Source organism: Aegilops tauschii, chromosome 1 (assembly GCF_002575655.3).
Source record: "Aegilops tauschii subsp. strangulata cultivar AL8/78 chromosome 1, Aet v6.0, whole genome shotgun sequence".
Lineage (NCBI taxonomy): Eukaryota > Viridiplantae > Streptophyta > Magnoliopsida > Poales > Poaceae > Aegilops > Aegilops tauschii.
In genome coordinates this window covers 498,967,696-498,994,767 of record NC_053035.3, presented here as the reverse complement: position 1 = coordinate 498,994,767, position 27,072 = coordinate 498,967,696, and the positions used below count along the sequence as shown (strand labels likewise).

The 27,072-nt window shown below is 45.8% G+C and overlaps 2 protein-coding genes and 1 long non-coding RNA gene across 3 annotated transcripts in view; 1 reads left to right on the top strand and 2 right to left on the bottom strand.

Annotated features, from left to right (window-relative positions):
- LOC109762585 (uncharacterized) overlaps positions 1-5,466 on the top strand; it is a 44,960-nt gene extending 39,494 nt beyond the window's left edge. Inside the window, exons 2-3 of the mRNA XM_020321451.4 lie at positions 1,163-4,536; positions 4,682-5,466. Of these exons, the coding sequence (XP_020177040.1) occupies positions 1,196-4,536; positions 4,682-4,970 (3,630 nt within the window). The 5' untranslated portion in view covers positions 1,163-1,195 and the 3' untranslated portion in view covers positions 4,971-5,466. The remainder of the gene's footprint in view (positions 1-1,162; positions 4,537-4,681) is intronic.
- Positions 5,467-7,563: 2,097 nt separating this feature from the next.
- On the bottom strand, positions 7,564-8,037 carry LOC120969732 (uncharacterized). The gene is made up of 2 exons (XR_005764079.2): positions 7,929-8,037; positions 7,564-7,821 (listed from the first exon to the last, which is right to left on the bottom strand). It is a non-coding gene; the product is annotated as an uncharacterized lncRNA (long non-coding RNA).
- A 5,676-nt stretch (positions 8,038-13,713) lies between these two features.
- On the bottom strand, positions 13,714-19,669 carry LOC109762589 (L-type lectin-domain containing receptor kinase IX.1). The gene is made up of 2 exons (XM_045229971.2): positions 18,209-19,669; positions 13,714-14,573 (listed from the first exon to the last, which is right to left on the bottom strand). Exons 1-2 carry the CDS (start codon positions 19,588-19,590, stop codon positions 13,814-13,816), a joined length of 2,142 nt encoding a protein of 713 aa, XP_045085906.1. The 5' UTR covers positions 19,591-19,669; the 3' UTR covers positions 13,714-13,813.
- Positions 19,670-27,072: the final 7,403 nt, after the last annotated feature.

The following is a 27,072-nucleotide window of genomic DNA, read 5'->3' as shown; positions in this document are numbered from 1 at the left end:
GGCCCCCCTCACCACCGACGACCGAGGTCGCCGGCGGAGAGGAGCCGCCGGAGAGCGGCGTTGGAAGATCGGCCTCCCCTGGCAGTGGCTAGGGTTCCAGCTCGCTCCCTCGCACACACTGGTAGGTCGCTAGTTCGACACCTGTACTCCCACCATTTCTTTTTTTGCTAAACCAACTCATAAATAAAATTTAAAAACACAGTAGGAGAGTCGAACCCACGACCTCATACACGTTGAAGACGGACGGGGAAAACCTGCCACTGCACCAACAACGACTTTGCGAACTTCTTGAGCTCCGAACTAATATATTCCTAGCTCAGAAAATTTTGAATTCGAATTATGTTTCAAAAATTCGAGCGGTTTTTCCTCGGAATTTTGCGGTTACCGCGGTATCCGCGTTTCTCGCCCACCTTCGGAATTTTGTTGGGATTTGGTAGCCAAAACGTTGGCGCCTACTCCCTCTGTCTAGGTTTATTAGACCCCCTCGTATTCTGTATCAAACTTTGACCATAAATTTAACTAATAACATAAAAGTTTTATGTTAAATAATATCGTTTGAAACTTCTTTTAAATATGAATCCAGTGATATACATTTTTATGATATTTAATATATTTTTTCTAGTTAAATCTATGATTAAAATTTGACTCAAAATACAAGGGGACTTATAAACCTGCTACTTGCACGCCGCTAAAACCGTAAACATTTTGTCAAATCACTCTAGCCTCTTGGTTCCAAGCTCCACTACCTCATGCTCTCGTTGTAGTAACTCCAATTATATGTGGTAACAATCATACAGTTGATTTCGTATTGAAAATGAGTTTTCAATGGTATAAATTTAAAGTCACAACAATATATATTATTGATCTAATTTATGGTTAAAGTTGAATTTTGAAAAACTTGTGCTACTTATTCATTGGAATGGAAGGAGTAAGAGCAACACTTACATACAGGAGCGTACTTTTTTACTGTAAAAATAGTATCATTCCGAATCAGCCAAATTGACCAAAACAGTGCCGCAACTTCTACAAAATTTAGAGAAGGACGTGATTTGTCCAACCCCCATAGGCACATACTCCATTCTTTCTAACACCACATTTTTCGAAGTCGTTTTTCTAAAGATTTTTATTTACAATGAATATCTCTGATGAAAGGGCCTTGCAGGATAGGAACGAACACAAGCAAGCTAAGAAAACGATGGGCATCCAAGACATCCGCGACGGTGTGGCATCCTTCTTCGTCATGCTGAATAAGGAGACATACATCCTGTTTCGGATTGAGATTCTTGTAGTCCTGGTCACACTCTTGTTCTTTGTGATGTTCATCATGGATGTCTTTCGTCGCAACATCCACAACACAAAGATGGCAACTATCTTTAGCATCTTGGATGCCGTCTCTGACTCCATTGTCGTATACCTGCTGGGGGCCATGCAAACAGCGAAGTTCAAGAATCGACTGTTGAATCAGCTGTTCCCAGTTTGGGGCCTCGTGCTTGTTAGTTTCCGTTACAACATCGATTTCATCTCTGGATATGGTGTTCATGACCAACATGGGCGACGGTTCATAGAGTGGAGGAACGTGGTGAAACTTCTGGGATCAGCCTTCTTGAACTTGTCGAGCGACTCAAGGTTTGCAGTTCCACTATGGTCGCTTTTGGCTCTGCAGATACTGAAGAGCGGGTACAGATTCTATGTGCATAGTCTGACAGTCAAATCTGTCTGGCATGGCAAGAGTTCAGAGGTCGTTACAGAGCACATGCGTGCCGGCTCTCACAGTAGCAACTGGAAACCTGAGGAGTGCAACCCAGAGAATATGGCAGGATACAAATACTTGGTCTATGGAGAAACCAAACAGAGCATCAAATTCAAGAAGCCTCAGTATGCCATGTATATCGATACTGCCCGGAATGTCAAGAAAGCTAGGCGTGGTCGTCGTCCGCGTCCAGGGAGATCAACACTGATCACCCTAGACAAGATCTGGGGATGTTACAGGCATCTGTTAGACCAGGACAGCAATGAGGGGAATGATCAAAAGGATCTCTCTCTAGCCTTCGCCTTGTCTAGATTGCTTCGGTGCAGGCTAGAGGATGTGACACTGCAACAAAAACTCTTCCACATTAACCGAAAGCTAGTTAAGAATAAGATCCTTGAGGAGCAGAACGCTAGCCGTGCCTTCAGGATCATGGAGCTGCAACTCTCTTTCGTAAACGACTACTTCAACACCCGCTACCCTATGGTGTTTTGGTGTGGGTTCCTTTCTCTCTTCTCAAATTTGCTTCTCTCCACAGTGACCTTCGGTGTTGTCTGCTGGCTTGCTGTGGATATCCATAAGGTCTATAAGCCCCCAAAGAATGATCGGGCTCGAGTGGTGCATGGGGTCAATGTTGACATGATCATCACCTGGGTATTCATGATTTTTATGCTGTTCAAAGAGATCTGGGAGATGGTCAGCTACTTAGTCTCAAACTGGACTAGATTACTCCTTGTGTGCATGTATGCACAACGGAAGGAAGAGCGCACTAGAAACAGATGCATGGAAGGCACAATATCATCCTTTTTCAAATCCAGGATAACTAGTAAGCTGTGGCATGGACATATTGACCAGTATGTGTTTCTGGAGTCATACGATAACAAACCAAGAATTTGGAATTTTCTCCACTACATAACCATAGGAATGTCGCCAAAGAAGGACGATGGAGCAACACTCCACAGCGCCATTGATGTGCCAGAATGTGTCACACTGGCAGCATTGGAGAAGCTCCGCATGAGCCTAGAGAAGCTAAGCTCTCCTGGCATCGTACGTGATCAGCCAGATAATCCTAACAGAAATCAAGAAGAGACCATCATTAGGGGTCGTTCTCTGTCCAAGGCCATCATATCGCTGTCTGGTGCAGACTGTGACCGAAGGAAGGGGTATCGTTGGGCCTGCTACGACCTGCCCACGTGCTCCCATGTAATTCTTGTGTGGCACATTGCAACCAGCCTCTGTGAGATGGAGCTTGCTCAACGCCATGATGTCGACTTAAGCAAACATGGGTTCCTGAACTTCATCTTGTCGTACTTCACAAGTTGCTGCTCATCGAAACCATACCTCCTGGATGTGGACAACAAGACAGAGGAAAAGAAGAAAGTAACAGGGAGGTTGCCTGATGAGCTCCATGATATGTACATCACTGCGAATAGCTTGTCTCGGTACTGTGCATATTTGCTAGTTTCAAAGCCTGACGTGATCCCCGACAGCTTTAATGTACCCAAGATGGTCTTACAAGAAACTGTGACACGATCCCGTGATGATATTCTTAAGAACTGTGACTCCTTAAAGAGCAGGTATGACAAACTGATGGAAGAAGCAGAAAAGGCCACCAAAGATGTTGACGACGTCATGAGAAAGGAAGATGTTGTGCGACTAGGTGCAATGCTGGGAAAACAACTAATTGGTGAGTCTCAAAAAGATTGCTGGGAGATCTTGTCCGGGGTATGGGCAGATTTACTAGTACACATTGCCCCCACTTGGAATGCAGAGGTACACAAGAAGTGCCTTGAGTCAGGAGGGGAATTCATAACCTATTTCTGGGCATTGCTATGGCATTGTGGAATTGAGAAGAGCAACTTATGGCTAGTGGAAGGTCTATATGACATTGTGGTGGTCAGAGGGATGTGGAATGGCGGGAACACATGTTACTTCAATGCGGTGTTGCAGAGTCTCCTTGCACTTGATAAGTTGCGCGCAAGGATGTTAGGACATGATGCTTTGACAGGGGACCTTGGTGAGGAACTGCAGAAGCTTTTCAGAATGACAACCAATACAAGTGGTGCTGAAGGTGTGCTGATGCCAGACAAATTCTTCTCATATATGTGCAAAATGAAATCAGATTTCAAACTTGGCGTGATGGAAGATAGCAATAACATGCTTGGTTCCTTGCTAGATGGGTTGAACAATGAGGAACATACAATGGTTGAGTCACTCTTCTACAGCGAGGTCGCTAAACATGTCTCTAGCAAAGAGTGTGAGCACACATCAGTTACCAGTGGTGGCGAGTACCTTGATCTCAGTTTGGCAATACCACCAAAGAGGCCTGCATCAATCGAGGACTGCTTGGACTTCTATGCCACTGGGGAGATCAAGGATTGGCACTGTATGCACTGTTCAGCTGCTGCTGCTTCTAGAAATGCATCTTTGAACCAAGAAGATACATCAGACTATGATGGCCAACCTGAACAGTCGGAGAACAAAACATATGAAAAGGGGGAATCCAGCCATCAAACTGACAAACAAACAAGAACACCGAATCAGAACAACGGAAAGCTACCTATGCTTGATAGCAACTCAAATCAAATGGAAGAGAGCCATAGAGAACAGAAAGAGGAAGAGAAGATATACAGAGCTGCAACAGTGCAATATCGCATTACCAAGGCGGCACCCATACTAACCATCCAGCTGAAGAGATTCGACTATTCCCACACTGATAAAGCAGACAAGTTGGAAGAACATGTGAGCTTTCAGGATACTCTTGATATGACAAAGTTCATGGACCCTGGGTACGCCACTATACACTTTTAGTCAGTTTAATATAGCTAAATTTTAGCCTGTTGAAATATCAGGTCTCTTATGATCTCAGTGGGCATAACAACGTTTTTCAAGCAAAAAATTCTGGCAACTAAATTATTTTCCTCTGATTTTCAGGCAGGCGGAGGATGTTGAGTACAAATATCGTCTGGTTGCTGTCATTGTACACAGTGGGCCAAAGTTGCATGAAGGACACAATTTTGCTTATGTGAGAGCAAGCCAAATTGGAGGCCAGCAACAGGAGAGCAGCGGCACTCCCTCTTGGTTTTGCGCAAACGACGAGAGCATCACACAGGTATCGCTTCAACAGGTACTTGAGTGTCAGGCCTACATGCTTTTCTATGAAAGGGTTGAACTGCCGAAGGCTGAGCCAGTTGTAGAAGAACATCTGCCAACGGAGCACTGATCACGAAATGATGGGCAGGGTGACAGATGATCGAGAAGGGGAAACGTTTGAGGATTATTTGTTTTTGTTGTTTCATTCGGCAATCAGCACAGTTTGATTTATTTGTGGGGTGCTCTCATTTTGGAAGGGCTTAGAGTTTGGATTGAAAGCAAGCGTGAGGCGGTTGCTTTGAATTTTATTTTCGGTTTTCAGTTTGGTTGTAAGAAATAACTTCATACATTTGCAAACTGTGTGTTCTATTTATTGTTTCGGCCGCTTTTTTTTTCCTACCTCCGGTTGCATACCAAACCAAACCATCTATACAGTACAAACTGGGGGTAAATCAGTTGTTGTTGGGTTCGCACTCTGAGAGAACTTCCCACCTAAACGCAATGTAGTTCCATGAGGTGTAAAAGTCAAGATTCAGTTGCATTACTGTCTTCTTTGAGAAGCACATTTTCTGCTTCCTGCGGTGGAGTGCGGTTCACTACTGAATACCGGCAGACTGTGTTCATATCTGCTGTTTCGCTCACCTGCAATTTTTGCAAGCAAAACCAGTTATCTACATTTACTAATTGGAGGTAATAAAGCAGTTGCAGTTGAGGTCGCTGAAACCGAAGAGCGAAATACCCAAAATTGGTGACTGAAGCATTGACGACGCATACCAAACAGCAGAGCTAATGAACCAGGGTCGCATTCCTCTTGGAGACCTGGAACCCAGCAAATCCTCGGCCTGACGGAGTGCGCGCTGGGATCCTTTCCCAGCCCCCGCTCCTCCCCCCGCCCTCGTCGGCGGGTTGCGATGGTCCGCGGGAGCACAGGCCCCGCGATGCGTCCGGGTCTCGGCGATGCTGCCGCCGGGGACGTACTCCGCGCGTGCAGGGGCCGCGACAGGCACGACGCGATGGTTGCGCGTCCGGCCGGCCTGAGCGAGCAGTCAAGGTCGGAGGCGGCCACCCCGGAGAAGGGAACAGATCGGTCGTAAAAACAGAGGTGCTACTCCTTACGTCTGGAAAAACAGAGTTGTTCCCAAACATCTGGAATTTTTAAACAAGTACTAGCAACGTGCCCGCGCGCGTTGCAACGGATCCAAAATAAAATAATACATGTTCACAAACTACTATACATTTCAGATTTCTGCACCGACGTAAAAACTGTACTTAATCCTCAAATTTGTAATACCGGACAAAACATCCCCAAAAAGTCTGCTAAGAGCATTTACAACCGCGGTTACCTATTCTAACGACCTATATGCCCGCGGGCGCGTCTAGCGTGTCTGCTGTCACTGAGTAGAGAGACCTATTTCAGTCGCTCCACAACCACGATTGCCTAATTTTCGCATCCAAATTCATGCTAGCCATGCAAAGTACGTAGATCCATAGCATAGAGCATAAAACATAACAAATATGACATCCGACATAGATTCAGCTCATCTTCATCAGAAGGGTTGACATAGTACAAACTTAACCCAAATAAAACATAAAACATGTAATTTAATATAGGGGGAGGGCCGAAGTTCACCATTTCCTCGCCGGCCGCTTCCCCTTCGCGGTCTAGGCTGTGGTCCTCCATGCATGTGTCGACGGCGAGCGGGGCATCGTCATCATTATCTGTTCTCATGCCGATGTCGTTGTTGGAGCGGGAACTCACGTAGCCTGTCATGTGTCGGGTGGCGCGATTCTGCTCCCCCGCGAGACATGCAGCTCTATCCGCCGCCTCCACCTTCTTCCTAGGGAGATTCTCCAACACCTCCAACGATCGAAAAAACGCCGCTGCATTTCACGAGGCTGACGGCGGGCCGCCTTCATCGTCCTTGCCCGCCGCCGACCCGCCTGTCCTCGTCTGCAGGTGGCGATGGCCCGCGGGAATATAGGCTGTGGTGCGTCGGCGAAGCTGCCGCTAGCGACGTACTCCGCGCGAGCACAGGCAGAGACAAGGCGCACTGCAATGGTATCGTGCCCGACCGGACTAGCGGAGGCATCCACCCCGGGCGACCGGACTAGGTTGTTCGGAAGGATGCGTTTGTGAGCGGGTTGAGAAATGACCCAAAACATTTTCCATGACCTAGTGACCAATTCATGGCACCATGTCGTTTCGTTTTCGACAAGTTTTGCATTTTCTGAAATTATTTCAGTAAAAAAGGCCAATTAGTGGTCACGTGTCTTTTTCTTACACAGTACAGACACACGCGTTCATATATGTGTGCATACACTCACCCTATGAACGCACACATCCGTACTCTACCCCTATGAGCACCTCTGAAAGAATGGGCCGGCATTTTCATCTTGAGATTTTACAAAGTCACCGTAGGCGCGTCATAGTCGAGGAGAATGTCTCTTCCCACTGAACATGTATCATCGTAAATCCTGAAATAAATTCATAATAAATGTGAACACCAGGATTTGAACCCTGGTGGGATGGGATACCACTATCCTCCTAACTATTCAACCACATGTTGGTTCGCAATGATCAAACGTGTCGCAACGTGCAAACGGGGTAAAAAATCGTTCAAACAAGACATGGATGCCTGCCATGGGCATTGCCTCCTTGGTGGCAAGAGTTCGGGATTCATTTGATGTGGATTAAATTGTTGTTGCATAAACAACACCTTGGATTAATTTGATGTTGTTTAAATATATATTATAATCTTTCTTGCTCATATATAAATTTTATTCCGGTCACTTGATGCTATATGCATCCATAACCATACTGTAATTCTAGTCACATATGACACATACACATTTGCGAGCGAGGAACTTGCCTACGCAAAAAGCTTCCTTAACTTTCTTTGGAAAATAAGAACTTTCACAATCCCCCAAGCATGACAAATCCTTGCATAGCATGTCTCCAATACGATGGTTGTGGCAGTTCTCTATGAAAAGGAAAAAAAAAAGGAAAGCATCAGTAAGAAAGATGGTAGATTTCTCAAGCACCGATAGTAGGAGAGATGAGAGGGGGAGCCGGAGTGAAAGAGTGTACCAGCCAGAGTGTAAATTCCTACGAGCAAAAGCACAATAAAAAAACAACTCATAGTTTTCCCATCCATTTGTTTGTTTTTCTGTGTTCTTGGTCATGTGTTCGGTGGTATACATGATACAACTTTTATAGCCGTCTGGGAATGTTTATTGCCAGCATGCGCCGTCTAAGAACATTTATTGGAAGTTCTGTTCAAAATTAATAATATCTTACAACATTAATGTCCACCGCCCATGTTGTCTTTCCGAGATAGTTTTGAATCAATGTGTTATGAATATCTATATCTGTGCCATATAAATGGGTGTATTAATGAGATATCATAATTATTTTCATTTTTAAGGAAGGAGCTCATATATAATTTGAGTTAGATACCTTATCCAATATCTTTGGACTCATGTGTGTTACTATATGTTGTTGGGAATATATACCTTGGGGCACCATAGGAGAAATTCCATTATTAAATAAATACCTTTAGAGATTTTCAATTTTTTCTCTAATTGGTGAAACATAGAATGTTTTAAATAAAACAGATTTATAATAAGGAGCTATATACCCCCCCCCCCCTTCCCCCTTCAGTTATTTACTGTGGAGCCAACCACCTTTGCCAGTACATAACTCACAAAAAACCTTCCATAGTTGTAACATTTACTCCTAAACATATTATGGAGCAAGTATGTTGGTTGTTGGTATGTTGTATAACATATCTCCATCTTTTGTAAAACCAGACAGATGGATGGGACTGTGATACATGTATTTTCCATCACAATTTCAAAAGATAAATACTCTACTTTCATTCTTATATGATCACCACTACTTCATTTTAACTTCAACTTCTTATATTGCAGAGAATTACCGAAAGGACTACTGGAAAAGTTGTCTGAGGGGGGGTGGGGGGGGGGGGAATAAAAGTTTCACAAATAAAATCTCTTTTTAGGCGTAGAGAAGAATTCAATAAAAATATGCGAGCATGGTTTGGATCAAAAGGAGTAGGTTTCTGGTAGGCCCAAGCACCCAACATAGGTGCCTCGACCCTTTAGCTGCCTGGACAAGATGACTGGGGCCCACATGCCACTGCGGGTACCCTCTCTGTGGTATTTTGCTTTCGCTCGCTGAAACCGTAGCTTCCCGTTGGCGTGTTTCTACCATGATTTCCCTCTTCGTCTAGTGAATTCAAAGAAATCGGCGTCATCATCACTACTAAATAAATAGGAATGTCGTCAGCTAAGTCATCTTCACCATCTCCATCAACATCATCTCCCCCATCCATTTCCATAACATCTTAGTGAAAAGTGTGTAGATCGGTTGCCGTTATTACCACACCCATGCTATCTGGAGAGATGCCACTAGTGAAATTATGAATCGCTACCCTTTCTTTATTCATAAGAATACAACCTCGTTTTGCTTGCTATTCTATTATTTAATATTCAAAATTTTAATTCTTCTTGCATACGAGATCAACTCCAAACATTGGATATGCTAATCCTTATAACTAGCAAAGCTAGTGAGATTAACAACTTCACCAGAAGTGTTTGGGACCAATTAGAAGTGTCTTAGTTAAGTGCCAGGTTAAGAATTAGCTTGTAGGAGAACTTCCCAGATTGATATCTTGGCTCTCATTGGGTGAAACTAGTTTGTTACTAAAAACAGTGTTACTCAGGGGCGTGATATGTCTCAAACTCCATGACTTAGTCCAGAAAATGTTTGACCTACCATTACCTTCAATGAACGCACATGTTAGAGCTGATGAAAGTGCATCTAATCCTTGCGCAGTTTTGGTAATTCATAATAACATATATTTGATTGAACTAATACCTATTGAAAGAATGTCCAGGAAAGTTCAATATAGGTACAACAAGGGATGTACCCCTTAAAATGCTAAGGACAATTGTTGGATCAAGCCTCAAGACTTCATTTTATATTTGCGTGATCAAAACATTTAGTCCATAGGTATGTCGGTTACTCCTATAAAGGATGCTAGCGTACCCACCTCCCAGGGCTCTTCACGGCCGAGAGAGATTCCTGGCCATCCATCGCATTGTGGCTTGCGCCGATAGCCTCTCGGGAGTGCCGCGAGCCGTCCGATCTGCCCGGACGCCTCGGACCCATACGACCTGGCTGGAGGGTCCATGATAGGTGGAGGGATCGATGGAAATACTTTGAATCAATCTGCAATGGTTGTCCATGTTTTGTACTTTATTTTTTGTTATTGATCTTGTTGTCTTACATCAACTTTAATAAAAATAATAATTAAAAAGGGATAACCCCGACCTCTTCATCATGTATGCACACAACCATTTACTAAACATAAAAAGTCCAAATCACCAAGTACCAAAGCGTTTACATCAACACACGACCACACCGGTTGAAACGCAAGATTACATAGCTCATCCACATAATCTGCTACTCGCACGCCAGCCAAACTAGTTGAATGACCCCCCCCCCCCCCCCCTTTGACCATTTCCACGCGGCTACACCCAACGGCCATAAGCCCTCATGTGTCCACATGATGTTGTGATGACCATGTACGTATTGACACCGTAGTTTTGACGATAAGCTGCAAAAAATATGGAGTAGATGATCTGTTCAAAATGCACTCATTCTGGCAATTCCACATTGCCCAATGCAAGGCACAAACTCCCACATGGATTTGGCCCTTCAAGGCATGATGAATACCACCCAACTAATTAATTACCAAACAAAATTGGTATAGTTGTAGGGAAACGTAGTAGAAAACGAAAAAAATATCGCACCTGCGATCAACCAAGATCAATATTAAGATGCATTACAGGTTGGGATCATGATTGTTACCGTCACCGAGTTGCAGTGGAAGAAGAACGTGTCGGTGTAGATCATACTTGGAGTCCCTCGAACCGTAGATGAACGATCCCTCGTACCGCCCACGAACAGTCCCTTGAACTAAAGACCGAAAGCACGTCCTCTCTACTTGGTTGCAAGCGTGCAACCTTCACGATCCGGCAACTCTTCGCCGTACGTCCAGAACTAATCATTGCCGGAGAATTAAAGAGAGGAGATTAGAACCACACTAGGCCTCTAATTATGAGTAAAAGAGGATTAATCCAACTCTAATTAGTCAACTAGGACCAACTAGAACTACTAGGACCAACTAGAACTAGAACTAGAAGAACTAAAAATAAACAAGGGAAAGGAGAAGATAAAGAAAAATAAATAAATATTTGCCGAGTACAGAAAAAAAGGTACTCGATAAACGGTTATGTTTGGAATGTAAAAAAAAAGATACTAGGCAAAAATTGTTTGCCGAATGCAAAAGAGAATGTACTTCACAAAGACTTGTTTGCCTGAGTGGAAAGAAAGTAACGCACTCAGCAAACAACCTGAGACTAGGTAATGTTCCATAACAGTAGTGCCTCTAGTTCTTAAACAATCGATGCCAACAACATGCAAATATGTCATCTCAACATGCAATTATGCATGACAAATTTCCACCTCAGGATACCATAATGCATAGGAAAATTCTTTCAATTTTGTGATGCTAATATTCAATAAATAATTTACAACTATTGAATAATACAATACAATATTATATATATATATATTATTTGAAAAAAAGAGGAATACGCCCAGCCATTTTGATGCACACATCCATTTATTAAAAGGTTACAAGTGTTAAGATCATGTACTGAAAGAAATTATTACAATGAAAACTGCTACAGCCAACAAAATCGATGCTCCAAAAATGTCATTTCCAACAGCATTTTGGTGTGTTGAATTTTTTTTTGCCACGGCTTCTACAAATGTCATCTCACGATGAAATTTTGCAAGCCTTGAAAACATTTGTTAGTGTTTGTCACTAAAAAAATTCAATATTTTCGATTTTACTGTTCACCCGAGCTCATTTGAGCTCAGGACTAGAAGAGTACTTTTGTACACACATATCATACTATTCGACCACTATCCTAACCGGTTATGTGTAGCCCGTGCTATTGTATCCCAACTATTGCACCAATAGACCATAAACCGCCTCGCTTCCTCATGGTGTAGTAAGTAGCACATGCGGATCCATCATGAAGCTCTATAGATAACCTACAAAAAAATGTGAATCTTTGTTGTGTTAAACACAGAATCATTTCTACAGTTCTAAATAGCACAAAGCAATACACATACTCTCACACGGATTCACATCGTAGTCTTAGGCTCCACCCCAACTAACCTGTTACTAAACAAATTTGACACGCTAGTAGGTAGAGGTATATTAAATGACACATGAATTGTACGACACAAAAAGTGGGCAAACAAGCATGCCAAAAATGATGAACCATCTCCTCTTGATCATAGAAATAACATTGTTTACTACCCTTCCATCTGCGCTTAGCTAAATTGTCTTTAGTAAGAATCACACCTCTATTTAGAAACCATATGAAAATCTTAATCTTTAAAGGAACTTTGGTTTTCCAAATATGAATTGAACGAAAAACCGGCCCAACATTAATCAAGTCTATGTACATTGATTTAACTTTAACCGAAAACACTTTAGAAGCAGTCAACCTCCATTGGAACATATCATGCTCATTAGATAAGGTAACCTTCACCAGCCTTTTAACTAATTGAAGCCAAGCAATCCATCTGTCCCCAACCCGAGCCTGCCTGTACTGGACATTTAAGGGGACCGGCCCCAATATCGTACTAACATAAGCCTCCTTATGTTGCACAGTACTATAAAGTGTTGAGTATTGTAGGGCTAGAGGTTTATTCATCAACAAAATATCCTCTAAAAATCACGTAGTGCGCCCATTTTTAATAATGAATGTACCCCTATTGAAGGAGGCAACCTTAGTCCCCATCAAACCCTTCCAAAAGGGTTAGTCATTTGATTGGGCCGTTAATTGTGACAAGGTCTTAGAATGTAAATACTTTTTTCTTGCCGGGGGGGGGGGGGGGGCTTCCGATGTCACACAATAACTTTATTTACACTCCACCCTCATCGATGGATAAACAGTAAAGCCATTTACTAAGCAAACATGTATTTTTTATTTCAAGATTCTCATTACCCAGACCAACTTGATCCTTAGGTCGACACAATATATCCCACCTCGCTAGGCGATATTTTGTCTAATTCTCACCACCCTGCCAAAAAATAGATATATAGAAATTAAGTCTTTTCCGCATCCCTATTTTTACTTTGAAGAACGATAGCATGAACATAGACGAGCTCGTAAGCACCGAGTTCACGACTACTAGCCTAACACCATACGACATAAGTTTCCCTTATCAACAACTAACTTTTTTTCAAATCTGTCCCCAATGCACTTCCACTCTTTGTTTGTTAGCTTACGGTGATGAATCGGTATTCCTAGATAACTAAACGGGAGAGAACCAATCTCACAGCCAAACAACTGTATATAATTATTCTCTTCCCCTTTTTGGTTCTTCCAAAGAAAAGACCAGTTCACATCTCAATATTAATTCAAATATTCATATGCCATACAACTGCATTTCAATAAATTATGTTGCAACCGATTCCAAAACCAACCAGCGCGGGGTACAATCTACTACTCCGTCCCATAAAGTCGTAATGTACTCCCTCCGTTCCTAAATATTTGTCTTTCTAGAGATTTCAACAAGGTGACTACATACGGAGCAAAATGAGTGAATCTACACTCTAAAGTATGTCTATATACATCCGTATGTGGTACTCCATTTGAAATATCTAAAAAGACAAATATTTAGGAATGGAGGGAGTAAGACGTTAGTGTAGTGTTACATTATGGGACGAAGGAAGTAGTTTATAAAATCTATTAGTGCAGTTACAAGCAACGTGACTGCATTGATCCCTGTATAACTCGACAGTACAAATATTCTGGAGCGGAACTCTTCTTTTCCGCCCACCACGATCTGAATTCTGAAGTCCACTACTCTATATTGGGGTTCAACTCCTCACTTACAGCCGCCGGCATGCTAGTATTTGAAGATTGCGTCGCTGTTGTACAGCTGGTCGACGAGTACTGCAGCTGCGTGGTAACCCCGGACCCGACCGTGGTGGTGCTGTCGCCGTACTCCATGGCGGAATCTCCGAAAGGCTGCAGGTACACGGCCACCGGCATCTTGGGCGGCAGCACCGGCATCCTGAACTTCCTTGACTGCAGCGCCTCGGCGGCCTGCCTCATCGCCGGCCTCATCTTTGGGTTTGGGTGCGCGGACCACAGCCCAACGGCTACCACCCTCTCCATCTCCCACCGGTCGAACACGCCGCCGAGACGCTCGTCAGCCGCGTCGAGGGCGGCGCCCCTGCCATAGAGGTCCCAAACCCACTCCAGCAGCCGGAACACCTGGCCGTCCCTCGCACCGGCGCTGGGCGGCGCCATCGGTCGCCGCCCGCACACGATCTCCAGCAGCGTGACACCGAAGCTGTACATGTCGGACTCCGTGGACGCCTTGCCGGTGATGACGCACTCTGGGTCGAGGTAGCCCGGGGTACCAGCCATGGCGGTCATTGTCTGCAAGCTCATGCCGTGGTCGATGAGCCGCGACAGGCCAAAGTCGCCTAGCTTGGTGTTGAAGGACTCGTCCAGCATGATGTTGCTCGGCTTAATGTCACCATGGACGACGCATTGATCCCATTCTTGGTGGAGGTACAGCACGGCAGACGCCAGTCCAAGAATGATCTGGTATCTGATAACAAAAGTAAGGGCACAATCAAGCAAAATCAGATTTCATCCAAGCACTCCGACTAAGTTCTGAATGCCGCTAGAATGTCCAATCCAAGAATTAACTCTACAAAAGAAGGATGTGCCTCTATTTTATCATCATCTAGCACTGCTTGACTTGCTTTCATAGCTTTTAGTCGTGTATGAGTGTGGACCGTCTATGAAAAATCCTCTTTGTATTCTTGAGTCTATGTTTAGGCTATACTAAAAAATAATAAAAGAAATTCCAAACATGAAGGTGTCAAGACTTGTCCCAAACATGTAGGTTATTGGTTTTTTGTTTTTTATTAAAAGTGCAAACGAAGTCCAAGAAACATCAAACTTGGCATGTCATTATATGATCCCTAAAGGCGGTGGTAAACAATTGAGAAACTTCCGTAAAAGTTGTGACGTAAACTCCTTAGAAATCGAACCATCTCCAAGGAAGAATCATAGTTTCAATAGGGAATGGATCACATTTGAAGGCTAGGTGATTGATGCTTCATCTATTGACCTTGAAAAAAATTCTACACAATATACACCATGAGATGTTCCATGTCAAAATTAGAAATTTTTCGGGGTCTGTTTGCTATATTTAAGTAATCAAGTGCATTTTCTAAGTATTAGTGAATATATTAAAATTTGAACTATAAGGGCATGAAAGGTTGGTAAAATAGGGTTGAAAGATCCTATTTCTATTCTTCTGTCTATGTTTAAGCCATCCCCCAAAAAGTAAAGAAATTTCAAACATTAGGATGCCAAGACTTGACCGCAAAGATGGAAGTTATTGGTTTTTTAATTCTGAAAATGCGAACGAATTCTAAAAAACATCAAATTTGGGAAGGTTTCATTATATGACCCCTAGAAACTGTGGTAAAAATTTGAGAAGGATTCATAAAAGTTGCATCTCCTAGAAAGAATTGTGGTTTTAGAAGGGAACAAATCAGGTTTAAAGGTGAAGCGATCCCTGCTTCATCCGGTGGCCATGATTCTTTTTTCTACATTCGAAATACACCATTACATGACACATGTAATTTAGCATTTTTTAACCATTTGCTATATTTAAGTCATTAAGTGCATTTCCTAGATATTTAGTTAATATAATTCAATTTTGAACTGCAGGTCCGTGAAACAGTTCAAGAAAATGTTTTAACAAATTCCTATTTGTGTTTAGTGAGTCTATATTTAGGCCTTACACAAAAAGGAAGAGAAGAAAAGAAAGAAAAGAAAGAAGAGAAAAGAGGAGAAAGAAAATACAAACATGTTTTCATGTGCATTTTCAGAGACACTGGGTAAAGACACCCTTCCATGGATCATACCTCCCCACCGTTTCATTCCCACAGACATCTACTATATCTAAATAGCTAGCCCCCACTACTAGGAATTCTCTAGCTTCTCCTTGAGCCATATCACCCAAATGAATTTAGCCGTTGGATACACTAGATTAGTGTACGACAACCATCGGATCTACACTTGGGAACAACTGCACGAAGCTCATGCACGCATGCATGCAATGCCTCTGGTAACTGACTTCTAAACACGCATGCATGCAATGCCTCTGGTAACTGACTTCTAAACATGCATGTGTCGCCATTTATCACATCGTTTATTTCATTTGTGGTTCTGGACAGCATACTGTATACTCCATTAGTCAAGCAATGTAATAATTGCTTTGCCGCTGTTGTTGGTGACTGCAGCTAGGTAGGTAGCTATTTTGGTATTTTACTTTTCGTTTTCAGTATCACTTTCCTCTTTATATACGAATTGGATTGTTGATCTCCCTTGGAGTGGTTTCTGTACTGTAGCTTCTACAATCTCAAGTCTTAACCCGTCAAGGTGCTAAAGTAAGTTCCCCCTTATCTATCAAACATGTTATAGAATCTCCATCTTGCCCATGTATCTTGCATGCCATATTTATTGATGATAAAATTATTTTCCCATGTTTACAAAATAATCTGACGCGGTCATTGGATCCAAAACCTTACTATTTCCTTCTGTATCAAGCATATGAGGCTTTAAGTTACACGAAAAAACTATTACTACCATCGGGCCTATTTGCCCGTTCAATTATTTTCATGCATATTGTGCATTATGCCAACAGTTGCAATGTGCATTTTAATTCTTCCTTTCTCATACCAGCATACCACAAGAAATCCCGCGGCAACGCGCGGGGTATCTATTGGTTCCCACAGATCCAATGGCTACCTATTCCTCTCTCCCTCTCCCTCTCCCTCACGCTCTCCGTCCTCTCTTCTCTCTCTCCCTTCTTTATCAATCCTCTCTCTCTCTCTCTCTCTCTCTCTCTCTCTCTCTCTCTCTCTCTCTCTCTCTCTCTTCACCCAATCGCTGCTCTATTCTTGAGACGACGTCGCCAAAGACCATGGGGGCATGATGTCACTACCACTGCCGAACATCTAGGGCCGCCTCCTAGAATTTCACCCGCGGTCGTGTCACTCGCTTGACCATGATGCTCACTCTCATCTTAGAGCCAGCTGCTCCCTCCTCAGGGGCCAGCAACGCCCAGAGACAGTGAATAGACGTGCATGCACGGCCATAACCTCTCTCTTCATGGGGCAGCTACGCGCGGTGGCAGCGGCCATCTCCGGTGCATCCAGGGGCCCGACCTCGCGACGGCTTTATCCTAATGGAGGTGGAGCTTTGTTGGGCTTGAAGCCACTTCCACCGAGCTCGATGGCGACCCCGCGACCGTTGCCCTCTGCTTATGTCGCACAACCGAAGATGCATGAGGGGATCCTTACCGTGATGATCTTCCCAACACGCCGCCAGGCATCCTGGCGACCCCATGTAGGATTGTTGGGCTAGGCTGAGGTCGCCCGCGTTTTCTTTAATTATGCTAAAATGATTTGCCAAGTGTAACACTCAAGAAACCCCCTCAACTTTTGCTGAGTGCAACACTCGGCAAACTACCGCTATGGCACCATTCGACTCTGTTCTGTCTAGACTATTTCATTGTCGAGTGCCTTTCTTTTACATTCGACTCTGTTCCGTCTAGACTATTTCATTGTCGAGTTCCCTTTGACGAGTCTAACACTCAGCAAACCTTTCGTCGAGTGCATTTCTCCCATTGCCGGGCACTCGGTAAAGTGCCGAGTTCTGATAGTGAAAAAAGCAAGACATGTTATTATTGGAAAACAGTCTTGCTAAGTCTAGTGTCTCAGTTGATTCTATATTCGTGAGATCTTACATTGCGATCCATGCAAAATTTTGTTTTCAGTTTTTCTGTTTCTCTCTAGCATATTATGTCACTTGATGGAGACTTGGTTAAATCTTAGTCGACTAAGACCTAGCGACACCCATTGAAAAAGCCTAAGAAATATCGAAACCGCATAATCAAATAGTAGTAATGCTAAGAAAAGCCTAAGAAATACTAGCATCGACCAAGAACTTAGATCTCAATGGACTCAATCAAAGCTAGAAAAGGACAGTTCAAATGATACGACGATTTTTCTAGTCTGTAATGTAAGTATTTTCAGCATACGTAGTATCAAAAACATTCTTATATTATGGGAGAGGGACTAGTTCATTTAGTCAAGGTAGAAAAGTAAGTAAAGAATAGGACTGGAACGATATGGATGTGCACGTGGCTCAAAGCATGCGTACCTAACTTGCCAAGTCAGAACGTCGTTTTTGGTGTTGCTGTAGAGGTACCCATCGAGGCTGCCGTTGTGGACGAGCTCGTAGACCAGCAGCAGCCGCCTGCGGCCATGGCACCAGCCGATTAGCTGCACAAGATTCCGGTGACGCAGTCTGCTGATGATGGTGACCTCCGACCTGTACTCCTTCCTCCCCTCCAAGGACGCCCCTCGCAGGAATACCTTGACCGCGACATCGCGGCCGCCGAGCTCTTTCATGTGGCCCCGGTACACCGACCCGGATCCGCCCTGCCCCAGCTTCCCTTCCTCCGCGAAGTTCCTCGCCGCCGCCGCCAGGCTGGCGTACGGGATCGGCCGGGGTCCCGTGCTGGAACCGAGCTCATCGCCGTCGGCATCGAGGGAGTCCGGAGTCATGTCGCCGGCGAGCATGTCTTTGTCGTCTGTTTGCCTGTTTCTCCTGCTCGCACGACGGAGCAGCACCGCCACGGTGACCGCGAGCAGGAGCGCCACCACGGCTGCGGCGGCAACCCCGGCTATGAGTGGTAGGGTGGCCTTCTTGGTTGACGAGGTAGATGGGAGGGCCGTGTAGTTCCTTGTCGGGAGCGTGGAGTGGAAGGACCACGAGAGTAACGTGTGACTGCTGCCGAAGGCATCACCGGTGGCCGCCGAGAAGCCTAACGCGACCTGCTCCGGCAGCAAGCTTCGCAAGTCGACGGTGGCGCCGAGGGCATACTTGGCACCACTGACGCGGAGGACGACGTCCAGCCACGACGTGGCGTTGTCGTAGGTCACCGTCGAAGACATCACGCCGGCGTCCACGAGGCTGCCTTCCGGCAAGATCCTGAAGTTGCCGCGTGAGTCGACGTTGTTCACGTCTACGCCGATGTGCCGGCTGCTGGGGTCCCACGCGTCACGGTGGGTGTCGAACTCTACGGCGACGAAGCTGGCGCTGCCGGAGGCGTTGGCCGAGATAATCGTCGTCCCGTTCTTCGGGGCATGTTTCTCGTCGAAGAGCCCAAGGCAGCCGTCGTAGGACTCCTGCGGCATTTCGGGCATGTAGGGCGCGACGAAGAACGTCATGCCGTGCCCGGGGGTGCTGCTCCGGCCAGGCAGGGACTGGATGCTGAAGTTGAAGCTCGTGGTGAAGCTGGCCGTCTCGCCCTTGACGCCGTCCCAGAGCTGCACCGCCTGCTTGTACAGGACGCGGCCCCTTGCTCGACCGCCGGCCTCGTCGCCAACGAGCTCAATCCTGCCGTCGGTGACCATCGCGTCATCCTCCTCTCTGAAATCACCGGAGCGGAAGGAGTTGTAGCTGAACGAGATAGCGGTCGCATGATGGACATGTACACAGAGGAGCAAGAAGCACAAGCATAGCTTCAGCTCAGCCATTGCTGTTGCTCTGAGTTGTGATGAGGGCTCCACTGGGAATAGTATAGTGGCGTACGTGCTTCTAGTTGTGCGATCGAGGAAGTACGTTTTCCAAACTAATCTCTACCACTTAAAAAAAAACGTAAAATTCCCGTTTCACCTTTCTTTCTACAACCTCTTCGTCCAACCATCCCTGTATAATAATCATCATCTTAATTTACTTACCTTCTAAACCAATTTCATTTTAATTTACTCACCAAACTTCTGATCAAAATATAAAGTAAATCACAGGCAAAATTTGATAATTATTTATTTACACAATTGCATAGTATGGGCAGGTAAATCACTTCTGATCAACATATAAGGTAGACACAAGCTAACATACTATAGTATATCAACGGCATAGGACTTAGATGTGCAATACTTAGATCACATTTAGATGTGCTTTAACAAAACTATTATATCCCGTTGCGACGCACGGGCATTGCTCTAGTAGACATAAAAGTCTGAACCACTGTAAGTGACATCTTAGGACCAGGACAACAATAATAATGTGCCTACAGCATGAACATTCAAGGACAGTGACAAGTGGACTAGCATGCGTACCATGTCTTCCTTGCATCCACTAGGCCGGCCGATCGGCATCGTCTTATCAAGTTTCTCGGAGGAGAGCGACGTCCAGGCCAGGGCGACAAATACTTTGGACTACCAAGAGTGCAATCAGAACAAATACAGGTGAAATACATGCATGAGACATGGACAGGGGGCTACCTACTTGAATTTCCGAGTTTCCCGAGTTCCAGGAAAACTCGGCGAAAGCCAATTTCCACTCGGCAACGTGTTTGACTAGTGTAGTTCTCGGCTCAAGGTGCTCGGCCCAAACCCTTCAGGCAAATGCCACTTCGCCAAGAGCCATCTATCGGGGATTCGGAAAACCTTTCGCCAAGCCCTAGGCGGGGCACTTGGCAAAAAAGGGCACTTGATAGGCCGGACGGAGACGGTGGCAACCACGTGGCAGGCCACTTTGCCGAGAGCCTTCCATAGATACTCGGCAAATTCGGAGGCCCCGGAGCGCAACACGTGGCGCCCAAAGTGTGCCGAGATGTCGTCTTCGCTGAGTATCTATGGCGGACTTACTCGGCAAACATGGACACACGAGCAGATGACATGTGGACATCGATGTTTGCCGAGATTTAAAGTATGCCGAGATTGCCGACATTGTACTCGGCAAAACGTGTCTTATGGTTGACCGATGCGTGGCATGGCAGCATCGTTGACATTCTTTCTGTACCACACGACAAAGGCTGGCACAGTCCGCGAAGTACAACTCTGTATCTCGGCAAAGTTGTCAAGTTCTTGACATTTGCCGAGTTCCGTCCTCGGCAAATATATGTCCAGTAAAATCTGAGGTTGTGATGTTTGTCGAGATCCGCCCCGTCCAACTCAGCAAAGAGTCCACCAAGATACCAGGTGGTGCCATGTGGCACCTTTGCCGAGTGCTACACTCGATAACAATGTTTAGCTGGGTATTGCACTTTGCAAAGCCTCGTAACAAATCACATATACAAATAATATCCCGCATATATATAGCACAAATATCACTTCCCAAATGACTCAATCGTTGCCACATTATAGCCAAACATCATTGCAGAACATACATAACAAACTATGGTCTCAAGCACACAAACACAATGTCTCAAGCACACAAACACAATGTTCTCAAGCACACAACATTCTCAAGCATAGCAAGTTTACAAAAGCACAGTTGCATGCATAGGAAAGCACAAAGTTCATCAAGATAACTAGGAGTTCACACGGTTTTGTTGTTCGGAGCAGGAACATCGAGAGTAGTCATTCGACTTGCTTGCCCAACTCCAGGTGCAACTACCGGCACATTGTTTGACCAAATTGACGGAATAACCCATACACATGTAACATCCCAATTTTCAATTTCGATGTCTTACTATTCATTCATATGCATATCATATTTTCTTTGCAGTTTTGGATTCTATTTTTGCAATATTCAAATAGTTTTTCCACTCAAGAAAAATATTAAGCGGCAAGATAACATGACTTCTTCAAAATAAAAGTGTTAGGAAAAATTATTAGAAAACTATTTGGAATTTTAAAGTCAATTGAGAAATATTTTAATACTCAAATTAACTATTTTGTAAAAATAATATTTTCTAAAGATTGCATTTAGGGCGGAACAAAAAGTTCACAGGGTTACATACGAGCCCAGGTATTTATGCGAAATTTTCTGCAAATCTTAGAATTTTATTTGTATTTATTTTAGCCCTAAACTCTCCCTGGTATAAAATAAAAGAAAAACCTATCTTTTGAAGTTAAACCGCACCCAACTGAGCAAGATGTGTTGTCCTATTCTCAAAGACTTTGGGGAAGTGTCAGGGTTGCGCACCAGTTTGCTCAAGTGTATTGTGCTACCTATTAAGTGCAAGAGTGTGCACCTTGACATGGAAAAGAATTCTATGAGACCAGGTCTCACGGGTTAGCAGGTGAGACCCATCCTGATGGATGACACATGGCATTCACAAATCATAAAGCATCTACCCCACCCTCCACCTGAAATCAGGGGGGGGGGGGGGGGGAGAGAGATTAGATGCTTTGTGATTTGTGAATGCCACGTGTCATCCATCAGGGCGGGTCTCACCTGCTAAATATGAGACCTGGTCTCATATAATTTTTTTCCCCTTGACATGTTGCAGGAGGGCCTGGGGCGCCCCATCGGAGCCTTTCCCTGCCTCTAAGAGAGAATTCCTTATTTGGCCCTTTCTTAAAATCTCCTTCTCTTTTTGGTCCAAAACAAAATTTTCTTTCCATTTTGACACTCAAACTTTATTTTGTTCCCTCGGTGACATTGCCGTCTATTTTTGTCACCCACGGTGTTAAGTGTGAGGTAAATAGACCATTTTGCCCCTAGGCACTATGTGAATGTCCTGAATATCTAAGTAAAAAGGCAATCAGTTCACCGATTTTTTTTAAAGATGTTCACTGATGTTTTGCATATATATGTACTTCAATAAAAAAAATTCTTAGCTAAACTGATCTGTGCGTACAAAAGCCGTAGAAATATGTGCAACACTTGTATGATCATATTTATATCATTATCATAGTGGTTAGTTTATCACGTTCCAAAGTATTACATATAGACTACTAAATCTTCTAGCTAACACACGTTTAGAACTAGAACAGTACGCATAACAAACCCTCGAAACAAGTACTGTAGTACACAACGCGCACGGGCAGCTGTACACTACGCACACGACAGGCAGACCATGACGACAAGAACGCATGTTGCTGGCCACGAGCAGCCGGACACCACGCAGACGACCCGGTAGCTGGGAACGACGGCAGCCAGCCACGCGCGCTGCGGGAGACCAGGCGCTCGCCCGGACTGAGAGCAAGTATAGAGCCCTCAAACCCTCAAATCCTCAAACTCCTAAAAATAACTGCTTTTTTACAGTTTTCGCCGGAAAAAAGCCGTAGACTAGAACCTCTAAACCCTTAAACCCGTAAAAAAAAATTAAAGGTCCAACCCTCAAACTGTTTCCCAACCTGTAGAAGTGAGGGTTGGGAGGAAAAACTCCCCCCAACCCGCACTCCTCTTTCCTCTCGCGCGGGAGGGAAATTTCATCCACGCCTCCCCGGCTCCTCCCGCCGCCTTGCCCCACGCCGGCCATGGAGGCCTCCGCCGCCGCCGCGCCCCCGCCCGCCGCCGCGCCTGCCCCGCCCGCCGCCGCGCCCGCCCCCGCCCCCGCACCCGCCCGGCACCCGACCGTGGCCGACGTGGTGGCGGCGACCCACGTCGGGGCCAAGCGACGGCGGGCAGGCCTCGCACCGCCTCCTCCCGCCTCCCGGGCTCCCGCCCTCGGCCCCCGTCCCCGCCCCGGCGCCCGCCCCCAAGAAGAGCCGGCCGAAGGCGGCCTCCCGTGGGCCGCGAGGGGCTTCCTCCAAGGTCGCCGGCTCGTCCCCGGCCGTGAAGAAGCCGCAGAAGAAGCCCGCGGCCCCGCCCGCCGCCGTCGCCGAACCTCCTCCCGCCGCGCAGGAGGTGTTCGAGGAAATGGCAACCCCATCCTCGTTCATGGACCTCCTCCAAGACGCGGAGGTGGACCTCGGGGCTCCGCCTCTAGAACCCTTTAGGGTTGGTGACGACTTGGAGGAAGATGAGGAGGATGAAGGGGATGACGAGGAGGAGGTGGCCGAGATAGGGGAGGAGGCATTCACCGCCGCTTCCCGCCCACACGCGCGGTCGACAAACTACACCGAGGCGGAAGATATCCTCTTGGTTCGTGCTTGGGCAGCTGTGGGATGGATGCAAGCACCGGCGCCGATCAAACCGGTAAACGGTATTGGCAAAGGATCGAGGACAACTATTGTAGGATCAAGCCGAAGAATAGTGGGTTCATCTCTCGCACTTACCGGTCGCTTCAAGGCCGGTGGGAGTTTATGAAGCCCGCTTGTGCTCGTTGGAGTGCGGCCGTGGACCAAGTGAGGGATGCACCACCTAGTGGAACCGTGGAGAGTGACTATGTGAGTACATATTGTTGATCAATCTAGGAGATGCTAGCAACGAGGGAGAGGGAGTGCATCTTCATACCCTTGAAGATCGCTAAACGGAAGCGTTACAAGAACGCGGTTGATGGAGTCGTACTCGCGGCGATTCAAATCGCGGAGGATCTGATCTAGCGCCGAACGGACGGCGCCTCCGCGTTCAACACACGTACAGCCCGGGGACGCCTCCTCCTTCTTGATCCAGCTAGGGGAGAGGAGAAGTTGAGGGAGAACTCCAGCAGCACGACGGCATGGTGGCAATGGAGCTCGTGGTTCTCCGGCAAAGCTTCGCTAAGCACTACGGAGGAGGAGGAGGAGTTGGAGGAGGAGAGGGCTGCGCCAAGGGAAGGGTGTGGCTGCCCTCCCACCCCCTCAATATATATAGGGGGAAGGGGAGAGGGGGCCGGCCCCTCTAGATGGGTCCAGAGGAGGAGGCGGCGGCCAGGGGAAACCCTAGATGGGTTTGGGCGCCCCTACCCCCTAGGAAACTTGCCCCCCAAGCCGGGAGGGGCGGCTGCCCTAGGGGTGGCGCCCCCACCTCTCCTGGTTACGTGAGAGGGGTTGGGAGGGGCGCATAGCCCCTTAGTGGGCTGGTTTGCCCCTTCCCCTTGGCCCATAAGGCCCCCGAACGCTTGCCGGGGCCTCCGAAACCCCTTTCGGACATGCTGGCCATAGCCTGGTACCCCCGGAACTATTCCGGACTCCAATACCCTTCGTCCAATATACCGATCTTCACCTCCGGAAAATTCCGGAGCTCCTCGTCATGTCCGGGATCTCATCCGGGACTCCGAACAACCTTCGGTAACCACATACTATTTCCCATAACAACTCTAGCGTCACCGAACCTTAAGTGTGTAGACCCTACGGGTTCGGGAACCATGCAGACATGACCGAGACACCTCTCCGGCCAATAACCAATAGCGGGATCTGGATACCCATATTGGCTCCCACATGTTCCACGATGATCTCATCGTATGAACCACGATGTCGGGGATTCAATCAATCCCGTATACAATTCCCTTTGTCTATCGGTATGTTACTTGCCCGAGATTCGATCGTCGGTATCCCAATACCTCGTTCAATCTCGTTACCGGCAAGTCTCTTTACTCGTTCCATAACGCATGATCCCGTGGCTAACTCATTAGTCACATTGAGCTCATTATGATGATGCATTACTGAGTGGGCCCAGAGATACCTCTCCGTCATACGGAGTGAAAAATCCCAGTCTCGATTCGCGCCAACCCAATAGACACTTTCGGAGATACCTGTAGTGCACCTTTATAGCCACCCAGTTACGTTGTGACGTTTGGTACACCCAAAGCATTCCTACGGTATCCGGGAGTTGCACAATCTCATGGTCTAAGGAAACGATACTTGACATTGGAAAAGCTCTTAGCAAACGAACTACACGATCTTGTGCTATGCTTAGGATTGGGTCTTGTCCATCACATCATTCTCCTAATGATGTGATCCCGTTATCAATGACATCCAATGTCCATGGTCAGGAAACCATAACCATCTATTGATCAACGAGCTAGTCAACTAGAGGCTTACTAGGGACATGTTGTGGTCTATGTATTCACACATGTAATACAGTTTCCAGTTAATACAATTATAGCATGAACAATAGACAATTATCATGAACAAGGAAATACAATAATAACCATTTTACTATTGCCTCTAGGGCATATTTCCAACACATATCTCTTCACTATTTTGATTATGTGTGTGTACTATGCTAGTGGTGGGTTCTTATGTGATTATGTGTGGTTGATAGGAGACAATTGCCGGCATGAGGTACAAGGAGATGGCCGCTTCCAAGGGCAAGCCATTCCCATTTAAGCATGCTTTGGCAATTCTTCAAACCTTTGACAAGTGGAAGTTGAGGGATCAAGAGACCGCACCCAAGAAATCGGCAATGCTTAGGATGGATGATAGTGAAGATGAGGAGGAGAGGAACTTGGGCAAGCCCGATGGAACCAAGAAGGGCAAGCTAAGGATGAAGATGGAAGGAGAGGCGTCAAGCCTAAGGGAGAAGATGGAGCACATGATGAAGGCAAGAGAGGAATTGACAACGAAGACATTGGAGACGAAGCTTCTTATCACCGAGAAGAAGAAAGAGGTCAAGCTTGCACAAGTTGAAGCAAAGCGTGAAGAAGCAAAGCGCAAGGCCGACTTGGAGGAGAGGATGATCAAGCTCAAACAGGCAAAGGTATGGAAAGAACTCATGGTGGAAGAGAAGGAGCACATGATGATGTCCAAGAAGGACATGGATGAAGACCAATTGCAATGGTGGAAGGACTACAAGGAGGACATCGCGGAGAGGAAGAGGATGTTCCGTGGTGCGTCCTCTACTTTTCGAGGTGACACTCCGATGGGTAGTTGTGGCGATGGCGGTGTGGACGACTCCACCGGCGCCTATGGAGATGCTTGATGGAGCCCGTATGTGGTCTAGGAGATGGCGCCGAGGTGCAACTTTTTGGTGATGGTGCCGATGAGAGGGGGAAGATGATGATTTTGTGATGTAAACTATTAAACCATGCATTAATGATTGTCGTTTGGTAGTATGTTTAGAGGTTGATTGTGTTCTTGTAGTCATAAATTGTGAGATGTCAAATGATAGATTTAAAGGTTGGGGTTGAGGCAAAGACTAGAACCCTCAAACCCAACCCTTAAAGCAGTTTAAGGGTTGGGTTTGAGGGTTCTAGTCTTTGCCCCTGTTTTTCAACCCTTAAAAGTGCCAAAAGCTGGCACTTCTCAACCCTTAAAACTGCTTTAAGGGTTCGAGGGTTCTATTAGACATGCTCTGAGGCAGGCCGAGCCCGAGACAATCGATCCAGTTGAAGCTAGTCCAAGCATTCACATGCATGTGTAAGTGCTTGTGCTACTGCTAAGAAATCAATCAAGCGCATACAAGAATCAATGAAGCTG